The sequence below is a fragment of the Rousettus aegyptiacus genome, unplaced genomic scaffold (genome assembly GCF_014176215.1).
Source record: "Rousettus aegyptiacus isolate mRouAeg1 unplaced genomic scaffold, mRouAeg1.p scaffold_m13_p_11, whole genome shotgun sequence".
Lineage (NCBI taxonomy): Eukaryota > Metazoa > Chordata > Mammalia > Chiroptera > Pteropodidae > Rousettus > Rousettus aegyptiacus.
In genome coordinates this window covers 44,674,579-44,702,234 of record NW_023416286.1, presented here as the reverse complement: position 1 = coordinate 44,702,234, position 27,656 = coordinate 44,674,579, and the positions used below count along the sequence as shown (strand labels likewise).

The window sequence follows — 27,656 nt, the reverse complement described above, 5'->3', positions numbered from 1 at the left end:
TACTTTGGGTTTTATGACCTCTATTTTGACTACTGGCTTGGCTACACATGAGTATTACTATTAATTTGGACAGGAAAGAAAAGCTGAAAATCTTACAAAGAAATCTCACAAAAAAACCCTTGGATTATAGATAAAACTATATTTTATAAACTGTTAATCTCTACAAACGCATTTCATTGTAACAATCGAAGTGACCAGATGATTTAAGGTAGTAACGACTGTGATACTTTTTTCCTAATGAAACATTCCAATCTCTCTTAATTAGTTGAATCTATTTTTGACTTACGGATTATTTCTTGGTTTTTCCCTATTTCGCTAACATATCTGCTCTTAAGAGATAAGCATGTAAAACAATGAAAAGTGTAACAAACTGTATAAGTGTACGATGTCTGTTCATAAATACAAAGCTGCACTGTACCAGTAATTCTAGTACTGCATATTGTCTATCTGCCAAATTTAATGCTACGTTATTTATCATGTTACCAAATCACATCAAACATGACACAGAGACAATTTGTTTAAGAAAAGTTTTACTAATGTGTTAATATTTCAGCAAAGTTATTGCAATGGGTTTAAAAGGCAGACAGACATTATTTCAGGCTATAAAGTAACAAAGGAGTTTTATACAATTAAAATATTACACAGACCTATAGAATTTATTGAATAACTAACAGATCCATAAAAGGAATTACATATGAAAAATTAAATCCAGTATTAGCACCTACAATATCTCTGAAAGTAACTTTTAACTGTTTCATTCTCTCCTAAAATATTTCTTAACTCTCTCCCAAATATGGTGCTCTCTCTCAAAGCCCACATATGAATGAAGGGCATAGAAGCCCTGATGCTGAGAACATATGGCCAAAGGAACAAGAAATGTTGACTCAGACTTGAATTTAGTTGGAAATTACTTAACTTACTGTACTTGAACCAATCATAAGATTTCTGTGCATTGAATACTGTATATGAGTCCATGAATAAGGTTTGCCAGTAAAGATAGTTAAAAATTAGCAATATACAGTATTATTCCTATCAAATTTTTTCTCATAAGTTATATTTATAACAAAACTATAATTAAAATATTTATTACACTTGTTTAATACACTTTCAGGGAAACAGCAGGGACATTTATGTGTCTGATGGTTTAGCATCCACTTTATTGTGCTTATTTTTATAAGGAACAAGCAACACATACCACATCTTCTCAACATTCAAGGTAATACAATAACAAAATTCTCCAAAGAAAAATAACTGGAAATTGCATTTAATACTGCTTTAATTAGGAATAATTGCTATAATAAAACAAATAACATTATACATTATTTTTCCAATGAGCTTCAGTTTGAGAAACTGAATGGCAGAAACATCTTTAAGATCTGAGTCATGGCAAAACTGGTAGTTCTTTGAAATCTGGGACATGCATTAGCAAAACCACAGACACAGCCTACCCTTCGCTAAAATCCTGGAGTAAAGCCTTTTTTCGGGGGGGATAAGACCAAACACTGGCTAACACATCACTTTGAAGTCTACAGCCACCTGGGAAGCTGGGCCAAGGAATGACGAGAACCATTTGGGACTGGTGGCAGATAAGAAATAAACTTTGAGTTGGGCTGACTAACTGCATATTTTATTAATGGCTTTGAATAAAAAAGTGAAATGCTTCATTGTGTTTTCTCAGAAACTAATCAAAAGATTACAGAGTCCTACACAATTTGGAGACATAAAGTGGATGCTGAGCGACGAGCGGTCACTCCAGGTGTGGAATATTAGAAAGTTAGTCCTTGGAGGAAATGGCACCGTGGCTCTGGCAGCAGATACAAAGGAATGACGCTCTGGAGAGGAGGTAGGGGACACTCTGCGATTGGCCAGTGGACAGATGAGGGTCCCAGCTAGAGTTGGGATCTATAATCAGAGAGGGAAAGTAAAGGTTATAGAAAAGGATGATAAAAATAACCTCTAAACCATCTCTTTTACACCAACTAATTTGAGTGCCTCATACATGGCCTATGTTCTGTTAATCTAGGATTCTAATAAAATATATGCATCTGTACTGTGTGCATAGGGGAGCACACAGCTCTCAACAGTCTAGAAATCCAAGCTCTGTATATTTTCATCTCTGACCAACCACGTCACTAGAGGTAGTATAGCACAGAGTTAGGTAGCAAATCTGGGTTTAGGCTGCCTCGATCTATACCTATCTGTTTTTAGCCTTGGAAGTAACTTTTCTTGGTGCCTGAGTTTCCTTATCAGAAAAATGAGAGTACAGTATCTACCTTGTACAGTTTTTGTGATGATTAAAATTAAGCATTTACAATAGTGCAGGTACATAAGTGCCATCAAGTGTTAACTATTTTTATCTTGAATTGATTGTGTTAGAATAATGCTATATTCCATATTTTAAAATAAACACAATCTTAAGCCAAAGAGAGAAAACACCACCAGTCTATTTAATACTATATTTAAAAAATTAAAAAGAATAAAAAATTTTTATTTAAAAATCTTTTTAAAATAAAGGCTATTTCCATGATTTGGGTACTCTTTTGTTGAAACATTAAATTCCTAATAATGTTTAAACCTGAAGATGCCTTGTAGATTTAGGAAAAATGATAGAATTCAATTACTCTTATAGTCCCCCCTACCCAAGACTTCAGCCCACACTGGATCCTGGGCCTGAGGAACACACAGCTCTGAAAATTGTATTGAACAAAAATATCTGCATTCATGAAACTATCCAGAAGTTCCTAATGTAAATCTTCCCATTTCAAAATTTCACAGTTGTTTGAATATTGATTGATTAGTCTCTGGTGTGTAATTGCTCAAAACCCCATACCGCTTCAGAAAAATATTATATTTAGCAATAATCGCTACAAAATGAGTCATGACAAGTGGGTTGTGCCAAGTCAATGCAGCTGCAATTGATAAAACAAACTTATTCCAATGGCACGTAACAAAAACCACATATAAGGTTTCTGACTGCTTGTTTGAGAAATTGTACAAGAAAGTGTATGGACAAATAACACTAAGGTTCCAAAACAAAGCCTTTTCAAAGAAATCAAATATATGGCAGATGACGTCATCATTAGGTCTTTGACTTTCAAGACAGGTGACATTTACTAGTGCTAAAAGAAGGCAGCTTTGGAATGTTGGTCTGTAGGATTCAATAGATGATACAGGGCACACACAATGTATTTAAAGAGTATTGAAAAGGGGAATAAACCTTAGAATAATCTGATGAACTCTTTCCTTTCTCCATGTACTTGCTGCTGTAAGTACTTACCGGAGGTATGGTGTAAAAAACGGGTTTTATGGTCTATTAGACTTGGGTTGATATTCTAATACTCATTAGCTGTGTGACTTTGAGAGTATCATTTAATCTATTTGCACTTCAGTTTGTACATCTATAAAATGGGGAAATACCTGGCAGAATTCTTGTGATGATTAGAAATACCATTTGTATATTACTTGGCATATAGCAGGTGCCCTCAAAATAGTGGCTATTATTATTACTACTGCCCTGGGAAGGAATATATTTGCTTTGGTATATTCTGCTTCTGTGCTGCCTGTTAATTAGTGATAGATACCTGTAAACAAAGTTAATTAGGAAAGCAAAACAGCAGAACACTATTTGTAGAAAGAGTAAATGATTGAAATTAGCAGAAAAGTAAAGTACAATTTTCTGTCACTTAGAAGACTATGCTAATGTACTATGGTTTCTATGTGATTTTGCCTACATATTTCTATTAGTATTACCTAATTTGTTTCTCACATATTCAGAGTCATTTGATAGATATATAAGAACATAAACATTCTAAACAAAAGAATTAAATTTATGGTTCTGCCTGTTAGAGGTAAAATTTCTTTTACAGGGCTATGAAATATTTATAATCTCTTCTCTCCATTCTGAAATGTTTCTTTGGTTTTTAAAGCCATTAGTCATACAGGCAAGGAGATCTCTGAACTGATTCTTAAATGCAAAATCCAACTATTTAAGTGCTTAATGGTTTTGAAATATTAAAATAAGATCCCCTCCCCTCAAAAAACCAAAACCTCCAAAAAACAAAAAAACCAGTACAAAAAAAATATAGGGGAAAAAATATCATGATTAAATTCTGTATCATCAAATAGAACTTAAATACACATCTTAAATATTAAGCCAATACAGAGAATATGCCGCTATTTAACAAATTATTTCTCATGCAGGAAAGAAAATTCATATATCCTACAAAATTACAAAAACTACATATAAATCATATAATTTCATATTTACCTTTAATTCTATGTTTATCTTCCACTGCTCATGCCTCTGTCTTCATAAATGGTAATTTCAATCTAAACAGCATGGCTGTTAAGAAAACACACTATAGAATATAACATAAAAGAGGACTGTGGCAAGATGATGCATATGATCTATAGACTTTTCTTCCAATTTGCCTTGCTTATTTTTAAATTATGAAAAATTTCTCCTATTTAAGTTAAATGCAATGCTTTCTCTACCTTGCTGAAAAATTTAAGAAATGTTAATGCTTATTGTACTCCACATGTACTTCTTCCCCAAACATTATTTTTTTGGGAAAAAAAAATCTGAAAAAGGATACTTCATTGTAGAACTAGGGAGTTCTTAACTGAGAATCTATGAAGGTAATAAATTCAGGGGTTCGAAATGCCCTGAAATTATATGCAAACTTTTTCCTGAAAGAGAGTTCATGACCTCTAAAAGTTTAAGACCCATCTCTGCAGAGTATAATAAAACTGAAATTATTATCAGCAGGAAGGCCTGGGATTATCGGACCTAGGTTTTTAGAAAAATTTATTTTATCCATTACTCCAGTTATCAAGCTAAATTAGTTTTTTGCAATTTTATTTACCAAATTCACTTAGTGATTTTCAAAGCTTACTGCTTCTAAAAATATGCACAGTATGTCAAAGGTAATGAAATTATACATCTGGCAGCTGCAAGTGATTTCAACTAGTCAGATGAACCCATGGAACTGCAATTCATTTGGATGACAAGTCTCACCACACATTATGAGTTTATGCATTTCAAAGGGGCTTTAGGTTCAGAGTTTCTGCAGCTGAAATGCATTACTCATACCACTCCCATTATTACTACAAGATGCCCTCAGAACCACCAAGACAGACAGTTACCAGAATACTGAACAATCCAGAGACCTGTACAATGCAAAGGAAGGAGAGAAGACATGCTCTAAGAAAAAATGTTGGAGAAAGGAGGCTTATGGTAGGTATGCCATTCACAAAGACCATTCCTAGGGCAAACACAAGAGAAGGGAGTTAAATTTAGCCAATGCCAAATAGTACCACTGAAATTTTATAGTTAGATCTTGTGATCTGCACTAAAAAGATACAACTCGAAGTCCTCTCTCAATGGGATCTGTCAGGAGGAGGCCTTGGGGAGCATATATCTTCTCATTCTGCTCTTGAATGTATTTGGAGACTTTCTTCAGAACCTGACAGAAAGAAAAACCACAGCTTTTTACAAACTTCATCAGATTTCCCTTTAAAGTATCATCTCGATCTCAAAATATTCAGGCAGTGGAATTAGTTTTCAAAGCGAGTCATGGATATTCACATGAAGGGATACAGCTCTGATTACTTGGCTCGTGCCAGTTGCATACAATGTATAGTGCAGCACGATGCATTCTTTAAGTCACAAGTATTTTCAATGCAGTGTAAGTACAAATGCATACAGAAGCAAGAAAACCAATCCCCTCCCCTTATCTCCTTGGCCCTTCAATCTTGGATGTAGATAAACAGACGATTATATACACAACAGTTATAATTTTTTCTTTCCCTACTCTTAAGTGTTGTTAATGCAACATCGTCTAACATCAAGGGTAGTTCTTGGCCTTCTTTAACACTTAAGAACTGCTTCTCTCCTTTGTACATTTTCATCAATTTTAAGTAATAATATGAAGTTGGCCTCCAGCAAAAGGTAGCCCAGTTAGTTTAAAACCGAACGGTTTATTTCCTTTGTAAAGCTCGTGGGCGTTACCTGCCATGGAGTTTCTGATGACTACAAGTATCTTATGTCACTGCCATGATTGCATGTAGTGCTACTCTGTAGTTTTCTCTTGTGTCCTAGACAGGAACCTCAATTTATAAGTTTAGTATTAAGGTTGTAAAAGTCAAAGCAAATGTAGACAAAAACCAGATAGGATACAAAGGAACTTCTGGAAATTGCCAAATCTCTAGCTTTAATAAGGGTAATTCTGAGACAGATAAACTAGAAGAAAATAAATCTTAAAGGCTATATACAAAATCAAAGAGTTACATGTTTTATTTCAGATTCAAAGTCATCGGAATCCTTTTCTGGCTCTAACATTCAAAGAAGCTTTGATCCAGTTCTTAAATGACTACATATTTTAAATTCACACTATCAGCTTATGATAAAGTCACAGATAAATGTGATCATAACTTAAAGGGAAAAAAAGAACTTATAAAAATAAAGCTGGAAATTAAGAAATAACTTAAGTGTGTGTCTGTAATGTACCAGGCCAAACGAACAATTTAGGGTGTTATGATTTAGGTGCTTAATATAAACTGATTTAGAATTTAAAACACTATGTGATTTGTATAACAAATCTTCTTATTGAAGGGAAAAAATGTAAGTAGTTTATTAAAGTTACATCTTTGGGAATAATACAATCTTGTGTTTCATGCTTTTTAAAAAAGAGCATAATATTATTAAAAGAGTGACCTACAGAGCTCTTATATAGTAAATTAAGAATACTATTTCTAATAAGTTTTTTTCACCTATTACTTGAAGTAATACATATATCATTCTCCTGTTTTCAACTATCAAAGGATTTGAGCAGTGCTTGGTCTTACCAGGCCAAAAAAAGAAGAAAAAAAAAATCTTAGATACTATCTACCAGCGTTTGTCAATCATGCTAAAATAATGAATAGAAAATAAAAAGAAGTAGCCCTTAAAGGTGCCCAACTCGGGACACTCAATCTTCTCTCTGATTTCCTTCTCAGCTCACCTGCCAGACTTGGAAATTGGAGAGCCAGTCTCCCCTCTCTGAGATCCATTTATATTAGGGGACACTCAGAAAAATGTTTGCATGGCTGGTTTCAAAGAAAGGATTCCTTCAGAACAGCTTTCCTCTCTCTCTCCTTGGGTACAGATTACTAGCAAAGAAACTGCATTCCTTTACTTGATTTAAGCACAACTTTGTTGTGCAGGTCTTTATGTAACTTTAATAACATTCACGTGTACTTGGGTAGCAGTTCAAAAAGAAAAGTTTTCTTTTTGTATACGCTCCAAATCCTCTTATACTATTTGGTGAAGGCAGCACTGCCCTGAACAAAATGCTTTTAAATATTAGTCTCTTTAGCAATTGGAAAGCATTAATATGAGTAAATTCATACTGTACCCCACCCCAGGACAAAGCATCATTCCCTCTCCCAAGAAACCTTATGTTGGTATTTTACTCATACTTTATTATCTCTGGTAGATCAATGTCAAAACAACTATAACACTGAACAAAATTATCTGTTATCCTCTAACCCTCAATAAAACCTCAATTTGTGTAATATTTACAAAGCTAGACAAATCAAACTGCAGTAAAGACTATTATCCTCCTCAAGAACATAATCCAGAGAAAGTCTACTAGACTTTCTAGTAGAAAGATCCTAAATAAGGCTAAGTGAGAACACCAGAATCATAATATTTTCAAAAATATTTTAAGTTCCTTCTAACTGTGTTTCTGTTACAGATTACATCGCATAGGCAGAAGGGATGTTTTCTAGTTGAACAAGGCAGAGAGCTACTGAGATGACCTCTACAAGCCTATTTGTTCCCTGATTATAATGTGCAACAATAGAAAAATAACACTGAAGTCTTTATCTTCATTTTAAATCAATAAGTAGCATATTATAGGGAAAAAATGCATGACTGTTCTAGTGAGCTTTAAAAGGCCTATTTACAATTTCAAAAAATTTAACCCACATGACAAACTGAAAGCAGTTATATTTGGTTGTTGCGTATAAATTTTAGTGTCTAAAACAATAAAGACTAAATGACTCAATCCTGTCCTTTCATAAAGTAGAAAATAATAGAACAAAAATTCCTCAGGAACAAGGGGGGGGAGTGTGATTATTCTTATACTTTCATCATTTTATCAAAAATATAAATATAAATTTTAAAAGTTTTCTTTTAAAAGCATAGGTACATTGTATTTTAATGACAAAGATTCCAGTTATTCACTTTCCATGATCTAGTTATTCATGTCTACTTTCTAAAATAAAATCACCTATTTATAAAAGGTGGCCATGCCTTAAATATTGCTTTCTTGACCAATTTTATTTGGCTTTTACTTGCTTTATAATACTTAACTCTGTAAAGAGTCCTTGATAAGACCTGTAAAGTAGTACCTTATATACTGCCTATGAACCCAAGTTAAAACATATATTGGGATCAATTTCCATTGTATTTCTGAAACTGAGAACTGCTTTCCAAGATTAATAATCAAAAGAATTTTAATTCAGAGCTGCTTAGTGTTTTAGCAGCTAAATAAACTAGCAGGTGCTAAAACAGATTACTTGAACTTGAAATAAAAAAATTGTATGTCAATTTACAAATATCTGATTGGAAAAATATATACTAACTTAATTTCTAAATCTATCTTAAGAAAACACTCTTTTTAAACATTGATCATATGTGAGGCAGTTTATTAATTCTAAGAACCATTTTACAGTTGAAAGCACTCTGAAAGATTTATTTGTCCATGATCCCATAATTAGTATATGACAAGGCTGGCCCCCAAATACCAATTTCTTTTTTGCAACTGACATCAGAAGGAGCTACCTTATCTATTTCAGCAAATGCACACGGACAAATAAGAGTTACAACCTCATTAATAAATTTAAAAACTATAGTGACATGACAATTCCAAGCATCTAATACTCTACTAAGAATGAATAAAATAATCTGGAGAATGCATTTCTAACTTAAATTGACAATATTATATATATCTTTAAAGGACCATCCTTAGATAAGAGTTTTTATCAATATGAATTCTGCCTTATCTCCCCTTTCTACATTCAGCATTTCATCAAGTCTTTGTTTTCCTATCAAAAGATTCCTTGAATTTGTTCCCCTACTTCCATCTCTACGGCTGTTCTTTGTCCAATCTATCATCTCTTGCCTGGATTTCTATGGAACATCCTAACTGGTTTCCCTACTTCTACTTTTATACTTTTTCACAGAGCAAAGAGATCTCTTTATAATGAATATCCTTCTCTTGCTTAAAACCCTTTGAGTAGCTTCCCCTTGCACTGAAAATCTAAACTTCTTTCCATGGACTACACACTCCTTCATGATAAAGCTCTTCCTCACCTCTCCAAATTCAACTCTAGCAGTTTTCTCCCCACTCCTCTCCTTCTATACAGGCCCCCTTTCAGTTCCCAGGACTCAGGAAGCTGTGCGGGCCTTTACATGCAATACTGATCTCTCTGCCTGAATGTCCCCAGGCTTTTCATCGTTCCCCAAGCAACTTAAATGTTACCACTTCAGAGGCCTTTTCTGACCACACAATCTAAATTGGGTGTCTCCTATTATTTTCTCTCACAGGAGAGTTTGTTTTCTTCAAGGCACTTATCACAATTTGCAATTTTGTATTTTTATCACTTGTTACCACTAAATTACAAACTCCACCAGGTCAGCAACCATATCGCCTGCATAATGCTTAGCACGCTGTAGGCTTTCAATATGTATTTAGTAAATGAATCCATCCCTTCCCCTCACTCAGCAAAAGTAGTATTAAAGAAGTGCTGCTAAGACAAAACAGACTGAAAGCTGACACTGATCCTTTATAACTTCTGATTTTGAATGTTAAACAGGAATAAAAGTTAGCGGCTTCTCTGCATAATATATAAAAGAATATAAACTCCTAATTTATTTATTTAAATATACCCCTTTGTAACACTAGATCAATATATATTAGCTGAAACCATATCTGCTCTCTACTACATGAAGTACAAGATAATCACGGGGACACTTCTACCATGTAGGGTATAATATAGATATTCTTACAGCATTTAATTTTCCAAACATGGTCAGAATTTAATAATATATTAGGGGTTCACTGTAATTAACTGAAATTCATTCAACACACCTGCATGGGTACCTAATATACTTAGGGCATGGTTTGGAGAGGGATACAAAAATGGTTAAGGCACTGTCATTGACCTAAAGAAAAATGCATACTTAATAGGAAAATAAGGATGTAAACTGCTACAAAGTTAAGAGTGAGAAGTGCTGGAAAAGATACAAATGAAATGTTGTGGGATACAAAGGGAGAAAGACTGGAAGAGTAAGGGAAAGTTAGATGAAAGTGGAACATAAGGGACTGAGAACATGGGAAGAATGGCACCTATGTGGAGGAAAACTTTAGAGAGTATGTTCGGTGACCAGTGAGGAATTGAGTTTGGCTGAAAGATAAAATGAGGAAGGGGTGGGAGACACAGCTGAAAGGTAAGCTGGAGGTCATCTTGAGAAGAGGCTTGAATTTTACTTAGTGCCAATAAATGGGAAGCCAGGGAAGGCCTCTGATAGCAGGAGTGGTAGGGGAAGGGTGTGTTGTATGAAGACAGCAGTAGACAGGTTGGCGATGTAAAAGAATGGGAGAAATGAGACTTGTCAGGAGACTATTTTAAGTCTAAGGGAGGTCAAAAGGACAAAAATTAGGACAGTAGCAGAGGAAATTTTGAAGTTAACGAATGGGCAAATGAAAGCTAGTTCAGTCTCTGATCACTGATAAGTTTTCTCCCTTCGTTCATCCTAATGATGGTATTTAAAAAGACAAGGTGCTGTTAAACAAAACAGAGATATGTGAGGTTTGACTTCAGGACATCTAAGTTGAGAAGCCAGCAACTCTGGGCCTAACAGGCAGGTGTAAAAGAGAAGACAAGACCTCAGGTGGGAGGATAAGACTGAAGATAGAAATTTGGAAATAAAAGGATTCTCGGAAAGCTGAGTAGAATGAGAACATAGATTTTATACATTCTTCTTAAGTGTAAGCCAATTTGAAAATTGATACATCAACTCCAAGTTGACACCTCAGTTCTGACCTGTTTCTCAAAGATGCAGGACTCTTCTAAGTGTTCTGGACATTAAAGCAACATCAAAATTTAATTATTATTAGTGTCAATGCTTCTTTAATAATATCACCTTCTTCATGATTTTAAGAGATTTTGTGAAAACAAAGGTGGCCTTACCTTCTCATAATGAGTTTCCATGCATAAGAAGATGGTGTATGCTGTTAAACAAGCCAAACAACCTTCAAGATATGATTGACCCCCAAGCTTCTCTGCTTCTGCATAAAGGTTATTTAGAGTTCGAACTGTTTCTTCAAACTGCTGCCTATCAATCTGTATGGGGAAAAAATTTTATAAGTAAGTTTTGGGAAAAAAGATCAGCAACTCACTAATGCTTGCTATCACTAATTTATCGTGTTGCTTTGTCAACATTCTTTATCTAATAGTTGGTAAACAATTTTTAGGTGATTAAATCTGGCCCTAAGTTACTAAAACTACTAGTGTTTGATTTTATTCCTATTATGAACATTGGATATCTTCAAGGCTCAATATAGTGTCTCTTTATTCTCTATACTGAATTTCAAGTAAATTAAATTTTAAAATACTTTGATCTTTCCATTCACTTATATTGGTTATTGAGTACCTACTACTAGATATTATGATAGGTCTTAGAGAAAGATGAGTAAGACACTGTCTTAGTCCTCAAGGAGTTTATAATCATGTAAGCATAACAAATATGTAAACGTAAAAATGCAATAAACTGAGTACTACAACAGAGGCATATATAAAGTATGGTGGTGAGAAAAAAGGCAGATATTCTCTTTATCGGGAAAGAGCAGGTGACCTTGAGTTCCTAAACATTGGAATTTACTGGGGAAAAAAAGGGAAGTCAGGACATTTTAAGCAGAAGGATCAAAGGGTATAAGTTTTGTATTCTATTTACTCACTATCCCATTGCTTTTATAGTAACTCTTTGATACTAAAAGCTCACACTGAACAAGGCAAAATCTCAAACTACTGCACAATTCTTTACACCAAGTCATTTCTATTACCTCTTTCTATTCAGTGACACCATTATCTTATATTATTGTCACCCATTTTTCACTCTAATCATCTGCTTTTACGTTCTTCTTCTGATATCACTTAATTTTATTCTTCTAACAGTACTTTGTAGATTTCAAATCTCAATACTTTATCCTAGGATTTCCGAAACCCATTAGTAGAGAATTTGATCTCATTATTTTTAGTAACAATGATTTATCTGTTCTTACTCTGGGCCTTCTCTCACAATATCTCCTTTATTCCTAAAATGAGTAACTACTTACATATGAATTCTTTTTTATTAAGTCTTTACATATAGACATACTCAAAACAGTTGAACCTATATAGTGAGACACAATATTCCCAAGAACATGGTTTTTTTAAAACAATTTATCCTCACTCTTAAACTACTAAAATCCTTTAGGTTAGAATTAGTTGTAATCACTTTGTCCTTCGTGTGGAAAACTGGGAGGCCACAATAAGCCAATGGCATGTAAACTTTAAAGTGGTGGTGGCTCTATCTGTTTTTCGAAAGGAGCTACTTTTAATTTCCCAGAACATTAGAGTTTCTCACAAGGGTTGGGTAGGTAGAGACAGTGCCGAGAAGGCAGTGTTCCTTCAGTGAGCTACTACTTGAAGATGTGATATGTCAAGAATGGTCATCTGTAGAACTTATATTAGAGTTCTCAGTCTCTGAAAACAGACTTAGGAGAAAAGTTAAGTGATCAAAGATTAAAGGTAAACTGTAACCTTCACACCTAATTATGCCTTCATTTGTCATCAGAAAATTTACAAAAGTCTAAATAATTTTACTCACATTTGATTTACCTATAATTGTTATGACCTAATTTTAAAAAATTTATTTTAATTATTTACATTTCTTTGGACAGAATATGATTCAAAACTACGAGATCCAAACCAGAAACATTTCATTTCTTTTAGATCAGAATTATTTACTGATCATACCAGCGAAGCTAATTCTTAAAAGTTATTCCAAGACTGCAATGCTTTACAGGATGGAGGCAAATCATAGATCATTAAACAAAAACAAAAAACCAAGGTGAAGGATTTTGTTGTTACTGTTAAAAACATTTAATTGATTTGTATTTTACAGGATTTTTTAACCCTTTTCCCGTTTGCCCCGAGAATACTCGCCGGCAGCACTTGTGGCTACAGCACTTACCCTGAGATAACTCACAGATTACAGTCCTAATCTTACCCGCAAAGTTTACCACGAAATATCTTGCTTTATTATCGACAATCTTTGGAAACAAATGTCATCATTCTATTTATAGCATTCTGTTTTTAGTAGTGGTATTTCCATTTACAAAATATAGTAATTCTTGATAGCTAAAAATGTCAAATCCTAGAAAACGTAGCATTCCTATGTGTGATGTTAAATGAACACTGGCAGCGAGCTACACTTTTTTTTTTTCTAAACAGGAAAAAGGCTAAAAGGTTAAGAAGAAATAAAGGTTAAAAAAAGCGCTAAGAATTTCTTTGAAAGATTACTTTAAAAGGGGGGAAGAGTAAAAATCATGGTAGTCAGCAGTAAAAGCAAAGGACATATTCAACATACAAGGGGTGAACAGAACGAGGGCATTTTCATCTCACTCCTTTTAGACACAATGAAGAACAGCTGTTGGTGTTCTCCCCTGGATACTTGCACACTGGTATAGGAACTATATCAAAATTTGGAGATATGTGAAGTTGGAGCCAAATACAAATGTGGATCAATAAACACTAAAAGTCATAATGGAAATAGGAATAAGGCTTGTTTTCCCAGAATTTTTGTTTCTTGTTGAACTGCGTAGTAGAAAGCATTGAGCTAAAGCTTCAAGAGATCACAAGTCAAAGGTTAGTGTATTGTCCAGGTACAGACAGATTTTTAAGGGTATGTAGGGGAACAAATACCTCCATTATAGTTCTCTCATTTCTCTTCCACCCAGACCAAAGGTGCCTAAGATGTCTGTATTTTGGCTAAAGTGAGAATAAAGCTTCCTTTAAAGAACTGTCCTAGCAACAAAGCTCTTAAGCATCAAAGTACTTTCATTCTAACAGGCAGTGGAGAAAGTAAACTTGTTAACAGATAGAGCTTGTACTCACTCCCAAATTAAAGGGTACAAATGTGTGTTTTTAGTGCTTTAAAGTAATACAAAACCCTTGTATATTAGTTTCTTCCTCTATTAGGTTGCCAAGTGTGATGTTCTCACAAAAAGAAAATCAGCCTCAGTGGCAGAGCAATCAGTACAATTTCTAGGGTTAGCTGAAAAAAAAGAGAGAAACCTTTCAATTTTCCATCAAGCAAAGTAAGGAAAATTTAAACCTATAATTTAAATTTAATCTCAACACAGAAAAAAAAAAAATCAAAGCTTTCCCAAGCAGTTTAAAGTATAAGCTAGTGTTTTTACCCAAATATTTAAAAAAAAAAAAAAATCAAAGGCACCATTGAGCAACACCATATAGCATTCAGAATCATGAGAAGTTCTACATGAAGTCAAAGAAGTAAAAAGACGTCAGAACTTAGAAACATCAATTTCCTATAATAAACAGGAGTACTGTAACTACATTATGATTCTGTATTCTGACTAAACTAAAGGCTCTATATCACAGGTCCCCAACCCCCGGTGCCAGTGCTGAGGATCTGTACTGGTCTGTGGCCTGTTAGGAACCGGGCTGCACAGCAGGAGGTCAGTTGTGGCAAATGAGTGAAATTCATCTGTATTTGCAGCCACTCCCCAGCACTAGCATCACAGCCTCAGCTCCACCTCAGATCATCAGGCATTATTAGATCCTCATAGTAGCACCTGTCCCTGGTGTCAAAAAGGTTAAGGACCGCTGGTCTATACCACACACAGAATGGAAGGCTAATAATGTCTGATTCTGCATACATATATTTGGTTCAACTATGAAATGGAAGTTTGAGAAGGAATCTTGTAACATCCAAGTAAGTATGGTGAAAAAATAGTATACATTCTGCTTTGAAGGTATATAAATAGTGTAAGCGAGAGTTTCTATAAGAGGTTTAAAAATTAAATATTTGATTCATTTCATGTAAGTCCTAACATGTAAAACATGTTAACTATGAAGTTAAATTATTATTATTTTTTAAATCTAGTAGCTTTAGCTGATAGATAACTTGCTCAATTTTTACCTCTTCAAACTATTGTGGTTTTATGTCCACCTACTGTCAGGCTGAGTCTCATTAACATCGGGACAACAAGCGACAACATTCATATGGAATTTCACAAACAAGCTAATCTAAAAACCATCTTTATAAGGCATGTTTGATCTTTAATTTGCATTTAAAGAAACATACTGGGCCACGAAACTGTCCAAGGTTATAAATCAAGTTGAAGGGCACTATAATTGATCAATGTTGATTTTCCAACCTTGGCAATCAGGAAGAACCACCTACCTTGCTACAAGCTAGTTTTAAATGACTGCTACGCATTTCTCTAGTACAGATTCATCTACACCTACTAATTCCATGACCAGCACTTCTTAGCCCCACACCCACAGCATGCCTCATCACCTCCTTGCCAAAGAGGAAAGAGCCACAAGGCTTGTTCCCGTAAATAAGAAATTGACTTCTTAAGAGTAAAAAGCTATAAGGTAACATGGCTCAAGACCATGGTGAACACATGTAGACACAAGAAAACACATACATTCACATAGCTCACTTCATCGGATCTTTAAAATAAGATAATAATATTTTTCTTCTACGTCTGAAGAAAGGGGAAACATCCCATTCTGCCATTTCTATAATGCAGGGTTTCCCAAAGAACCTATATCCTGATGACAATGTTTATATGCAAGCCAACACAACACAGGCGGCTCCCAGTGATCATAATTGGGAGTGACAAATTTAAGGCCTCGTTCTCAATATTTTCCTATCGAATGTTCTGTTTTTCAGGTTCCAAGAAGGCCTGTCTGCATTGCCTGGCACAGGCAATTAATAAGTTAAATTCTTTCTGCCCAGCAGTGCGGCCAGCACAGTAGCCACAAATGCCAGTCACGAGAATGACGATGATTCTTCTAGCATGGTCAGGTAGGAGGATGTGGCTCACAACATGTTGAGTTAGGTTGCCTGGAGCCTCAGGAATTAGTTCCTCGTCACTGTTGACAATAACGCGGGGTGGGGGTGGAGGACATCAGGGGAAGATTAACCGGCAGTGGGCATCACAGAGTTCTATAAGGTCATCACACCCGGAGGAATGGCCTTATTCTTCCTCCTCCAAACACCAGGTCTTGCTTCGTTGCCCTTTTCGTACACCTGTAGCCAACGCCCCTTCTTTGCCTGCCTCTCCCCAGAGCCGCGAGACACTCTGCGGCCCGGGTTTCAGTGCATACCTCCTCCCTTCCCTGAGCAGTCTCCCTCCCTCGTCCCAGAAGAGATGCGGGGAGCCAGGCTGCGTACCCGGTTCTCCAGCTCCGCGGGGAACTTGGTCTGGAACTGGCAGCGTGTGCCACTGCTGTAGTCTCGCTGAATGAATACTTTCCCGGACACCGGCGCCTGCTGCGGCCTCATGGCGAGGACAAGACGGGCCACGCTGAGGGTTCGGGGGACACCAACCACGGGTCAGATCCCTGGCCTGGACCCAGGATTCCAGGCCGCCAGCCCCGCAGACCCACCCACCGCCCAAAGAAGCCCAAGGCCTCCCCTGCCACACTCCCCTTCACCCATGCTGTCACCGCTGGTCTTTGACCACTGCCCCTGCCCCGGCCCCGCGCCCCCCACAGCCCGGTTCTGCCCGGGATACACGAACCCGCCTCCTCGGCCCTCCAGCTGCTGTCGCGCCTCCTGCACCGTCACTTACGTCCTGCCGCAAAAGGCCTCTTTCCCCGCCCCTCAACTCAGCTTCCTATCTGAAGTCTAAGACCCACCCTCTTCTTCGGCCGTAAAGCGAGTGTGCCGGGGCTGCGCGCTACGGTGCGGGGACGCGCACCGTGGGCGGGGCCAGGGCCGAATCCGCTTCCCGCCCCACCCAAAGGAGCCTATCCGGAAGGAAAAGGCCGGGCGGGACTGGAGGGTGGGGCGGGATGGGGCGGGGAAAAACTATGAGACTGGAGCGGATCAGAGGTTGAAACTAGAGGCTCGGGATTTCGTGGTTGCGTCATTTCTCTACTGATCGTGGCGAGGTAATTTCTGGTCACTGATGTAAGGGATTACTTTTACTATTGATTGAATGTTGCAGTTTAGACGCGGGACACCACCCAACCTTATCTGTAGGAAACAAACTGCTCACACAAATTTAGAACTAGGAAACAGGTACTAGGAATCCACTTGGCAACAAGGTGGAAGGGAGGACGAAGAACCTACCTGGGCTTCACTGTCAAGCATCCCTCCTCTAACTCTTCTCTGAGGCGTTATCTTTCCTCTTACCACGTAGATTTTCATCCATTATCTCACGTACCCCTTAGCTGACCTGAGAGGATAAGCAATTCTATTCCTCTGGTGGTGCCAGGCTAATATAACTTGTTAGCACCACTGTTCGATCCTGCATTTTATATATTTTAAAAATTATTTTCTCATATTTTAAAAATGGCTTTATGGAGGCATAAGTAGCATACAATTAACTGAACATATTTAAAGTGGACAAATTGGTAAGTGTAGAAGGATGTGTACAACCTTGAAACCATCAAGATAGTGAACTTTTATCACTTTCAAAAGGCTCCTCTTGCTGCATTGTAATCCCTCCTTCTTGCCGTTCCCCAACCCCTTTCCCCAGGCACTGTTCTGCTTTCTGTCACTGTACATTAGTTTGCATTTCCTTGAATTTTATTTAAAAAATAATCATACAATATGTACTCTTTTTTTTTTTGGTCTGCTTCTTTCACCTAGACTATTTTGAGATTCATCTGTTTTGTTTTCAAGAATTCATTCCTTTTTGTTGCTGGATATTATTCCATTATACGAGCATGTTACAGTTTATTCATTCACCTGTTGATGTTCCTTAAAGTTTGGGGCTATTACAAATAAAGCTGCTATTAGAGACTCATTGAAAAGTCTTTATATGGACATGTTTTCATTTCTCTTGGGTAACTACCCAGGAATAAAATGTCTGGGTCACAGGATAACTTTTAGGAAACTGTGGAACTGTGTTCCAAAGTAGTTGTGCCATTTTACATTCATGTCAGCAGTGTATGAGAATTCCAATTGTTTCACATCTTTGCCAACACTTGTTATATTTATTTGTGGTTATAAAAAATGAGTTATACAGTATGTACAGAACTTTCATTTGTCTATGACTAATGCTTTGGAACATCTTTTCATGTACTTATTTGCCATCTATATATTTTCTTTGGTAAAGTGTCCAAATATTTTGATAATTTTTTTTGTTTGTGTTTTGCTATTACTGAGTGTTGAGAGTTCTTTATATATTCTAGTCCCGTGCCAAATATATAATTCGAAAACATTTTTTCTCTAGTCTATGGCCTGTCTTTTCACTCTCTTAAAATATCCATGGTGTCTATGGCTGTGCCACCCTGAACAATCCCGATCCCATCTGAGCTCCGGAAGCTAAGCATGGTCGGGCCTGGTTCGTACTTGGATGGGAGACCACCTAGGAAGACCAGGTGCTATAGACATAAAAAATAAGGGATTGTAAACTGACAAGGTCCTTGCATTCTGTGAGGTCAACTAAGGGTTGTCTTGCCTAAAATATATACATATATATAAATTCATGGGTTTTGGGAGATGAGGGTTGGATATTTTGAGGAGGGCATTATCCTGCCTACCACGGGTATGGATTGATGTTCAGTTTCCTGCATATGATTATATAATTGTTCCAGCACCCTTTGTTGAAAACTATCTCCTTTCTCCACTGCATTGCCTTTGTGCCTGTGTCAAAACCAGGTTTGTGTGTGTGTGTGTCTATTTCTGGATTTTCTACTGTGTTCCATCACCTGTTCCTGTTTTTCATTAAGCATCTACTAGTGTTTGTGAAGTCAATGTTTCCTGACTTGGCAAGATCTCGTAAGAGTTGTTTTCCTATAAGATATGTATGTATGTATGTATGTATGTATGTATGTATACATATGTACAAGATGTAGAGATATGAACATATATACATGAACAAATGCTATATATATATAGCATTTTCCTTATTTATCTATTGATAAGACACTTAGGTTGTTTCCATATCTTAGTTGTAGTGAATAATGCTGCAATGACATGGGATTACAGATATCTCTTCGAAATACTGCTTGAATTTCCTTCAGATATGTACTCAGAAGTAGGACTGCTGAATTATATAATAGTCCTATTTTTAATTTTTTGAGGAACCTCCTAACTGTTGCCTATAGTGGCTGTACCAATTTACATTTCCACCAGCTATGCACAGGGATCCCCTTTCTCCACATCCTCCTGACCACTTGTTATCCATTGTCTTTTTCATAAAAGCTATTTTGACAGTGAGTTGATATCTCATTGTGGTTTTGATTTGCATTTCCTTGGTGATTAGTGATGTTGAGTAACTTTTCTCATATCTGTTGGCTATTGTATATCTTCTTTTTATTTTTTAATTTTTTCCACTGAGTTGTATGTGTTTATACAATATTATTATGTTACCTAGTTCTCCCTTCAAATCTGTTAGTATTTGCTTAATATATTTAGGTGCTCCAATGTTGAGTGCCCATATATTTATGATTGTCATATTCTTTGATAAATTAACTCCTTTATCATCATGTAATGACCTTCTTTTGCACTTGTTATGGTTTTTAACTTAAAATCTATTTTGTCCTATATGAGTATTGCTGACCCTGTTCTCTTTTGGTTTCCATTTGCAGGGAATATCTTTTTTTCATCCCTTCACTTTGAGCCTATGTGTGTCCTTAAAGCTGAAGTGAGTCTCTTGTAGGCAGCATATAGTTATGTCTTTTTTTTTTGTCTGTCCAACCACTCTATGCCTTTTGATTGGAGAATTTTAATCCAAATTGCCTTTGATTCCCTTGTCTTTATCTTCTGTGTATCTACTGTATCTATTGTAGGTTTTCACTCTGTGGTTACCCAGAAGTTTACATAATACATTGTATATTTATAACAGTCTATTTTAAGTTGATAACAACTTTAATCACATACAAAAACTCTACCCTTTTACAACCCCCCCAATTTTATGTTTTTGATGTCACAATTTACATCTTTTTACCTTATGTAATCATTAACATTGTAGCAATAGTAAAGTTTAACATTTTTGTTCTTTAACATTTATACTCAAGTGATTCACACACCATATTATAGTGATAGAGTATTCTGGAAGGCAGCTATGTTCACCACTATACCACCAATGCTCCCCTAGTAATAGAGTATTCCGAATATGATTATATATATACCTTTATAGGTGTGTTTTGTATTTTCACATGATTTTATTTTACTAATTGACATCCTCCTATTTCTGTTTGAAGAACTCTTTTCAACATTTCTTCTAAGGCAGCTCTAGAGGTAATGAACTCCCTTAGCTCTTGTTTCTCTGGGAAGGTCTTTTTGTGTCCATCATTTGTGAAAGACAGCTTTGCTGTATGAAGTGTTCTTTGCTGGCAGTTTTTTTCTTTTGGCTCTTTGAATATATTATCTTATTCTCTCCTCACTTGCAAGGTTTCTGCTGAGAAATCTTCTGATAGCCTTATAGAATTTACCTTCTGTGTGAAAAAAAATTTTTTTCTTGCTGTTTTAAAATTATCTCTTTGTGTTTGATTTTAGACTGTTTAATTTTAATAGCCTTGGGGACCTTTTTGGGTAGAACCCTTTTGGGGACATGAGCTTCACGAACTTGCATATTCAAATCTCCATTTTTGAAAAGTTCTCAGCTATTATTTCTTTAAATAAGCTTTCTGTCCCTTTCTTCCTCCCCTTCTTCTGTAATAATGCATAGATTGTTTCAGTTGATAGTACCCCATAATTTAGATAAGCTTCCTCCACTCTTTTTTATTCTTTTTTTCTTTGTTCTCTTCTGACCAGGTAATTTTAAATGACTGTCTACAAGTTCACTGATTATTTCTTCTACTTGATCACATCTGTTATTGGTACTCTATGTTGCATTTTCAAAAAACTTCATTCATTGTATTCTTCAGCTCCAGCTGCTTGGTTCTATTTTATGATATTTGTCTCTCTCTTAATCTTCTCATTTTGATCATATTTTTATGATTTAATAGAGGGGTTTTTTTTGTTTTATTTTTTTAGTTTGCTGAACTTAACCTAAAACAACTATTTTGAGTTCTTTATCAGGCAAATTACATATCTCCATTTCTTTGGGATTTGGTTACTGGAAAATTATTATATTCCTTTGGTAGTGTCATGTTTTCTTAATTATTTTAATGTTCCTTGAAGTCTTATGTTGCTCTTTTTGCATTTCAAGGTGTGACTTTTTGCAGTATTAACTGACTGGCTTCAGGAGAGAATTACCTTCTGTCAGCCCTCCCAGGGATTCTAGAGCTTTCTTAGATCTTCTATGAATATGCCTGCTTCACACTTGTTCTTTCTTGGAGGAAAAATCTTAATTGTCTGCCTTTTCTCAATCCTGCAAAGCCAGGCTGAGTGCTGACAGCCTTCTATTTGCTTTCCCTGGGGTGGTTTCGAATGCTTAAGTTTGAGTACTTTCTCCCAGTCTTGCAGATTCAGGCTGGCTTTCTACACATGCTCAAAAGTTTCAGCAAAGGCTTGCACTTGCTGCACTCAAAGGTATTTGAGTGAGGTGTGTAGAGCACTAGGAGTACCTACAGGTCAGTTGGGGGATCTGTGGGTATGGCATCCCCAGTGGCTTGTGAGCAACTTTCTTGATGGAGTCTGTGTTCTTTCGATACCCTCTGAGAGCCATGATTGCCCACCCGCAACTTGTCATGAAGCACACTTCGGTGTTCTGGATGGGTAAGAAAGATGTGGGCCTGTTTGTCAATTCTCTGCACAGCTGGGGAAGCTGGTTGCTCACTCACTTTCACTTACCTCTGAAGGAGAAATCACAGGCCAAGAAGGTCTCTCTTGGTGCCTTTCTGTGACACCTTAGGTGGGCAGTGATGCTAGTGAAGCTCTCTTATCCTCTTCAGTGCATACCAATTTGGACTTTTTTTTTCTCCAAAGGTATGCTGGAACTTCTTTGCTGGACTCCTGGACTTCCCCAAAGATACCATTGTCCACGGGCAAGTGTCAAGATTGGTGTTCTTAGGAAGGAAGATGGTGGAAAAATCCTTTCTGCCATTTTGCTGAGGTTACTCCTCTCCCATAGCTATTACAAGTGTGTCACAACATAGCCTGCAAAGCAATTTTAGGCCCAGCTGTGGTTATTGCCTGGGTCCTGTAATCTCTAAATTTAAAATCTTATAGTAGGTCTCTGTGCTTCCTGAGGGTTGGGCTTAATTTAGATGAATGATCTTCCTGGTTGGCAACCATAGAATATCTCATGGAGCTACCAGAAGGCTTCTACTAGAATGAAGACTCTTCAAATGACAAGCAATCATGCCTCATTGGAATTTTCTTTCTAGTCAGAAAAATGGGGATGTGGAAGGAGTAAGGATTTCTTTGTCCTTTCTATTCTAATATAGTCTCCAGCTGAAAATTATGTTCTTTCTGAAATTGGCGTGCATCTTACAATCAACAGTATCCTGCAGTCACTCTCTTCTGTCCTACCTGTCACACTGCCTGTGCATATGGTCTTTGGTTGCTATTCCTGATGCAGGACTGGACAACTGCAGCCTTTAATACTTTGGACAGCCTCACATACCTGATCTTTATTGACACCTATGCCATGCCAGGTAACATGCCAAGCCTTAGAATACAGTATGCATAAAACATACCCTTGAGCTGTTCACAGCCTGGTAGTGAAGAACATCAGAAACAAATTTTAAATTGTGGGGTAAGTACTACTATAGCAGATACATCCTTCCTAACTAAACTCTACCTTATCAAGAACTTTCCTTCTTTTGAATTCTCCCGAGCACTTCTGAATACCATGTGTGCTACCTAATCATGCACTCTCTTTCATAACCTGTTGGGATTACTTTCTTTTTTAAAATTATACTTTTTAAGTGTGTGGGTAGTCACTTATAAAAATAATAGAATTCTAGAGTGAGAAAATGTTAGGTGTTACCTGCCCACGTCCCACTCTCCAGAAATTCCTCTACAACCTGGTGGACTACAACTTTATGATCTGGATACGTTTTTTTGTTGTTAGAATTTTTTGTTGTTTACTGGCTGGAAATCTGTTCCCCTGTAACTTCTGTAATGGTATGTTAGAGTGAAACCATTTTTCAAAATTCCACAATGGCTCTAAATGCTGAGAACAGTAACTGAAGCTGGGTGTTTAATTATCTATGTGGACATATGAAGGAGATTGTAAAACCTGTCCTAGCCGCTTTAGTTCGTCACCCATCTCTCTGTCAGCCTGAAAACCTTCTTTCTTTGAAGGTGTATTAGAGTGCTGTGGCCTTTCCCCTCAGACAAAGTAGAAGGGATTCAAGGAGACTATTCTGAGAGTTTCCATTGTGGCCCCTTGAGGTTTGAGGAATTCATACCTGAAATGTGTCAAAGCTGGAGTCTATGCCTGTAGCTGCCCAATCTTGGTGACCTAGTGAAGAGGCTGCATTGGAAGAGAGCTGTGCTTTCTCTGATGGTGCAGCAAAGGCACATGTTTTCCGAGAATCCAGTGATCATGCAGAAGGGAGCTGGTCTGGGCCTTCTTAAAAGGGATCCTATGAAAGAGGAACTCCTGGACAGCAAAGGGATTTCAATGGGCAGATAGGTGGCCAGGGGAAAGCTGTTAAGCTGCAGGTGGCAGAAAGGCATTCCTCGGTCAAGAGAGCCCAGCCTGACTCCTGGAGGAAGCTCCTAGTTGTCCTTCTGCCCTCCAAGAGGGCACTACCACCTCATATAACCATATCTTCCTCTTTACCCTTTTCCTTCTAATCTCCTCTTGTCTTGGGTTTGACCCTGAAAGAATCAAACATGGTGACTGACAATCTGGGGGAAGGGATAGAGCAAGGAAGAGAGACTAAACCAACCACACCTCCTTCTCCAAGCTTCCCCTCTGTTGGCTTCCAAGCTGGCGGAGGAGAGAAACCCAAAGTTTAACTGAGTTTGGAGTGTCGATATTATGCTGAGGTCACATTCTGTAAACTAATAAAAAGAGGTTCTATGTAAAGTAACTTCACAGGGTGATCTGATCTTAAATTCCTCACTGGGTGGGTCATGGTGGGTAGGCATGCCCTAGGCCTATAACTTCTTTATTGAAAGGTTTTAAGGCAGCCCTGTCCAATGTTCTTGGGCATCTAGGTTAACACACCTTTGAAATACCTGAAGTAATACCCCTTAGAGGGGGTATTATCCCTCATAAGAGCACATAATCTTGTTAAGTATCCTGTAATCCAGACCTCGTCTTGCTTTCTCCCATTTCCATGTGTGTTCCCTCCTTAGTATCAACTGTGTAAAAGAAGCCACAAAGTGTTATTCTCCAGAGCATTTGAGATCTTGTTCCCCAGAATATGTTGTCACTTTGGCTCAAATAAACTCTAATAAAAATTCTCTACAGGTTTGGATGTTTCTTACGTTGATATTTTGAGGTTCCCAAAGAACACGAATCTTTAGGGACCCTGTTTAACCCAGTATACTCACCTGGTGGGGCTTCAATATAATATTGTACATAAAGCACTTAAGATGTGTTCTGAACATAGTAAATAGTAAATACTCAATGGCAGTAATTGTTTTTATTATTACTACTGTTATATCATTAGGGATCTTCCATTATTTAGTACTAAATATGGAACTCCAATAAGAGCATTAATCTGGCCTTAGTTCTTTCATTTTAAACTATATGTTTTTGCTGATTGGAACAAAGCGAGCTTTTCAATATGAAATCCTATTTTGTATCACATGTTCAGCTTTTGACCCATGGATGATTTTCTGTCTTGCTTACAAACAGCTTCCCAGGCTGCAGTTTATTTTTCAGCTACTATCCCTCCTGGGCTTTGTTTTATTTGGGTCCAACCACTTCCTCTCAGGTTCTTCACAAAGATTTGAATCGAACTGAAAGATGTATTTATTCTAAAGATGTTATGGGTGGACAATTTTCCAGTAAGCCAGTATTAAATATTTACTTCTGATTCCGTTAACCAGGGTGTGGTAATCTGATCAAGGATATGCTAATGGCCAACTGTTAACCAGGGTGTGATGATCTGCTCAGGGATGTGCTGGTGGCTATATAAACTGCCTCTTCTGGGAGCTCAAGGCTGATCTCTTCTAACCCTGCGTGGTAGAGAGTCAGTCTCCGGCCGGCTAATACAGGCTCACAATTCATCTCGATTGGCTCCATGGGTCTTGGATTTGATCGCACCGCAACAAAGACTTTTTAAACTATTCTCCTTGTCCATGCTTATGTTGCTAAGCACCCTCCCCCCCCCCCGCCCCCCATTTCATCTAACATTGATTTTTGTTGTTGTTTCCTTACATGGCATTGTAGCAGAACTAGATGGGCAGGTCAGATCCATTTTCCTCTTTTTCACTTCTTGTTTGTAGGGTGTTCTTGCACAATGCACAGACCTCCAAGGATCATTGTCTTTTTGTTTTCATGCATTTATCGCTAATTTCAAGTCAGCTTCTTCTACTTCAGAAGTTTATGCATCTTTATTGCATTTTGAGATAACATTGTTAGGGTACCTGAGTTGACAGCATCTGTTTTTTTCCCATTTAAATCCCACCATCCAAAGCAGCATGTGTCCCAGTTTCAGGAAACAGGCTGAACAGACGCCTAACAGTTGTACTGAACACTTTTCCTCATAAAAGAGCTGCTCTTGCCTGCATTTTGATTCTTTCATTGTGAGGAATAGTGGATTTAACAATATCATTACTAAGGGTCCTTTGCCTTTGGGCAAATATTGCATACTTTTTATATCTTCAGTGGCTGGTGGTAGCAGAGGGTTTGGAGATTTCAGATTCTCTCTTCACCAGCACAGTGCAGAATCATAGAGCAGGAAGCAAGGCCGGCTTTGTGGGCCTGCAGGCCTCTGCAGTTGCACAGGGCTCTGCACTAACAAGGACCCCATGCTTGGCTTAATGTTCTCCTGTTGTCATCTCGAAATGCTTAATTTTTGATCATGGGGGTCCACATTTTTAATTTGCACCGAGCCTCACATATTAACTGGTTCTGACTGGGAAGAATAAGAGGGCATCTGGTGGGAACATGCCATCACTATCTAGGATAGATGATTAAGCTTCCATATCTCTGTTGAACCTGATTCAATGTGAGTTTTGGCAAAAATCAAAAAGAAAAAGAAAAATAATTTTCCTTAAAATTGTGTCTTTCTAGAGTTGGAAGGGCCTGGCAAAGATCCGTTTCAAACATCCTTCTTAGAAGAGGGCACTATTTATCTTTGTGACTTTTAGGGATGAAGACTTAACAACTCTTCCAAAAAATTTTTTCAGGCCACTGCAGGCCATGCCTAGTTTTCTTATAAAGGACAAATATCTGTCAAGCACACAGAATTAATCACTACCGTATCTTTATAGTAACATGCATTCCAGGGCATTGGCAAAATGAGAATCACGGCTGTCTGCAAATTTAAGAACTTTTTTCCCACTGAGAACTAGTATTGTTGAAGAAGTGTTGCACACTTAGGTCTTTGCTTTTTGGAGTAAAATTACTCCTTTGACATTTGGTCATGGAGACTCATTTATAGACAGATAAGGAGTTGGACAGCTCAGGGCTAGAAAAGAATCAAGAACCCCCTGAAAAAAGAAGAGAAGATGGAAGCCCTTGTAGAGGGTGTTTTTGAGAAGGCAGCATTAGTGGCCACAGACTCAGAACTCTGCTGAGTATGTTTTAGAATCTTCTCTGCTTTCTAAACCATCCATCCACACATGTTATTGAACCCTGTTCTGTGTAGAGCACTGCATGCCCAAAGTTACCCTTCTGAACCCCTCATACCTTTCTTGCTGGGTGATGCTGAACCATGTGCTCTCCATGTTGTTTGTGGTATGTTTTAGTTTTTTTTAATGTAAGACTTACATAACGTCCCTATTAAGCTCCATCTTACCCTTGAAAGTCAGTCTCATTTGTGCCTTGTCTAATTTAATGAGACCCCTGCATTTAATCAGCAGGATTTCTACTCTATCCTTTAGGTCACTGATAGGCAGGATCATTGAGTAATAGAGGTTAAAAAAAAAAAAAAAATCCGCTGAAGCAATGGCCCAAGGCTCTCCTACCAAAAATACCAAAAATACATCTCCACTATTTGATTTGCTTCTTTGATCTCAAACCTCTTAACCAGGAAGGCACAATTGATAAAATGCAAATTTCTTCCTGTAGGCATGATAGATGCCTAGATAGATGTCTTTTTTTCCCCCTGGAAGCCCAGAGGGCCTTAGAGGGTACAACAGGATGTAAATGAGTTTTATTTTTGTGAAAAAGTGTGGAATGAAATAGTTGGGGCACAGTAAATAGCCCAGCGGGGTTCCCAGAGGGTTTCCTGGGGGTTGTAGCTGCCTGAATGCCAAAGGTGCCTGGGAAAGGGCAGGAATTGGTGGGAGTGGGATGCTTATCTGGGATGTCATCATCCATTTGCAATTTTGCCAA

At 37.3% G+C, this 27,656-nt stretch overlaps 1 protein-coding gene, 1 long non-coding RNA gene and 1 pseudogene across 4 annotated transcripts in view; 2 read left to right on the top strand and 1 right to left on the bottom strand.

Annotated features, from left to right (window-relative positions):
* Nucleotides 1-513: 513 nt before the first annotated feature.
* Nucleotides 514-16,941, bottom strand: GOLGA7 (golgin A7). Of its 3 annotated transcripts, none has more exons than XM_016127445.2 (6): nucleotides 16,869-16,941; nucleotides 16,520-16,652; nucleotides 11,239-11,391; nucleotides 5,364-5,465; nucleotides 4,268-4,334; nucleotides 514-1,902 (listed from the first exon to the last, which is right to left on the bottom strand). In XM_016127445.2, the coding sequence occupies exons 2-5, from the start codon at nucleotides 16,628-16,630 to the stop codon at nucleotides 4,296-4,298; spliced, it is 405 nt and encodes a 134-aa protein (XP_015982931.1). In that variant the 5' UTR covers nucleotides 16,631-16,652; nucleotides 16,869-16,941; the 3' UTR covers nucleotides 514-1,902; nucleotides 4,268-4,295. The 3 variants fall into 3 exon arrangements, with proteins under 3 accessions (XP_015982931.1, XP_015982929.1, XP_015982930.1); XM_016127443.2 differs by having other exon boundaries at nucleotides 4,268-4,329; XM_016127444.2 differs by lacking the exon at nucleotides 16,869-16,941 and having other exon boundaries at nucleotides 4,268-4,329; nucleotides 16,520-16,751.
* Nucleotides 16,942-17,151: 210 nt separating this feature from the next.
* LOC107501357 overlaps nucleotides 17,152-27,656 on the top strand; it is a 44,238-nt gene continuing 33,733 nt past the window's right edge. The window contains exon 1 of the long non-coding RNA XR_001594731.2: nucleotides 17,152-17,241. This is a non-coding gene — a long non-coding RNA (uncharacterized LOC107501357). The remainder of the gene's footprint in view (nucleotides 17,242-27,656) is intronic.
* Nucleotides 18,571-18,690, top strand: LOC118609589 (annotated as a pseudogene).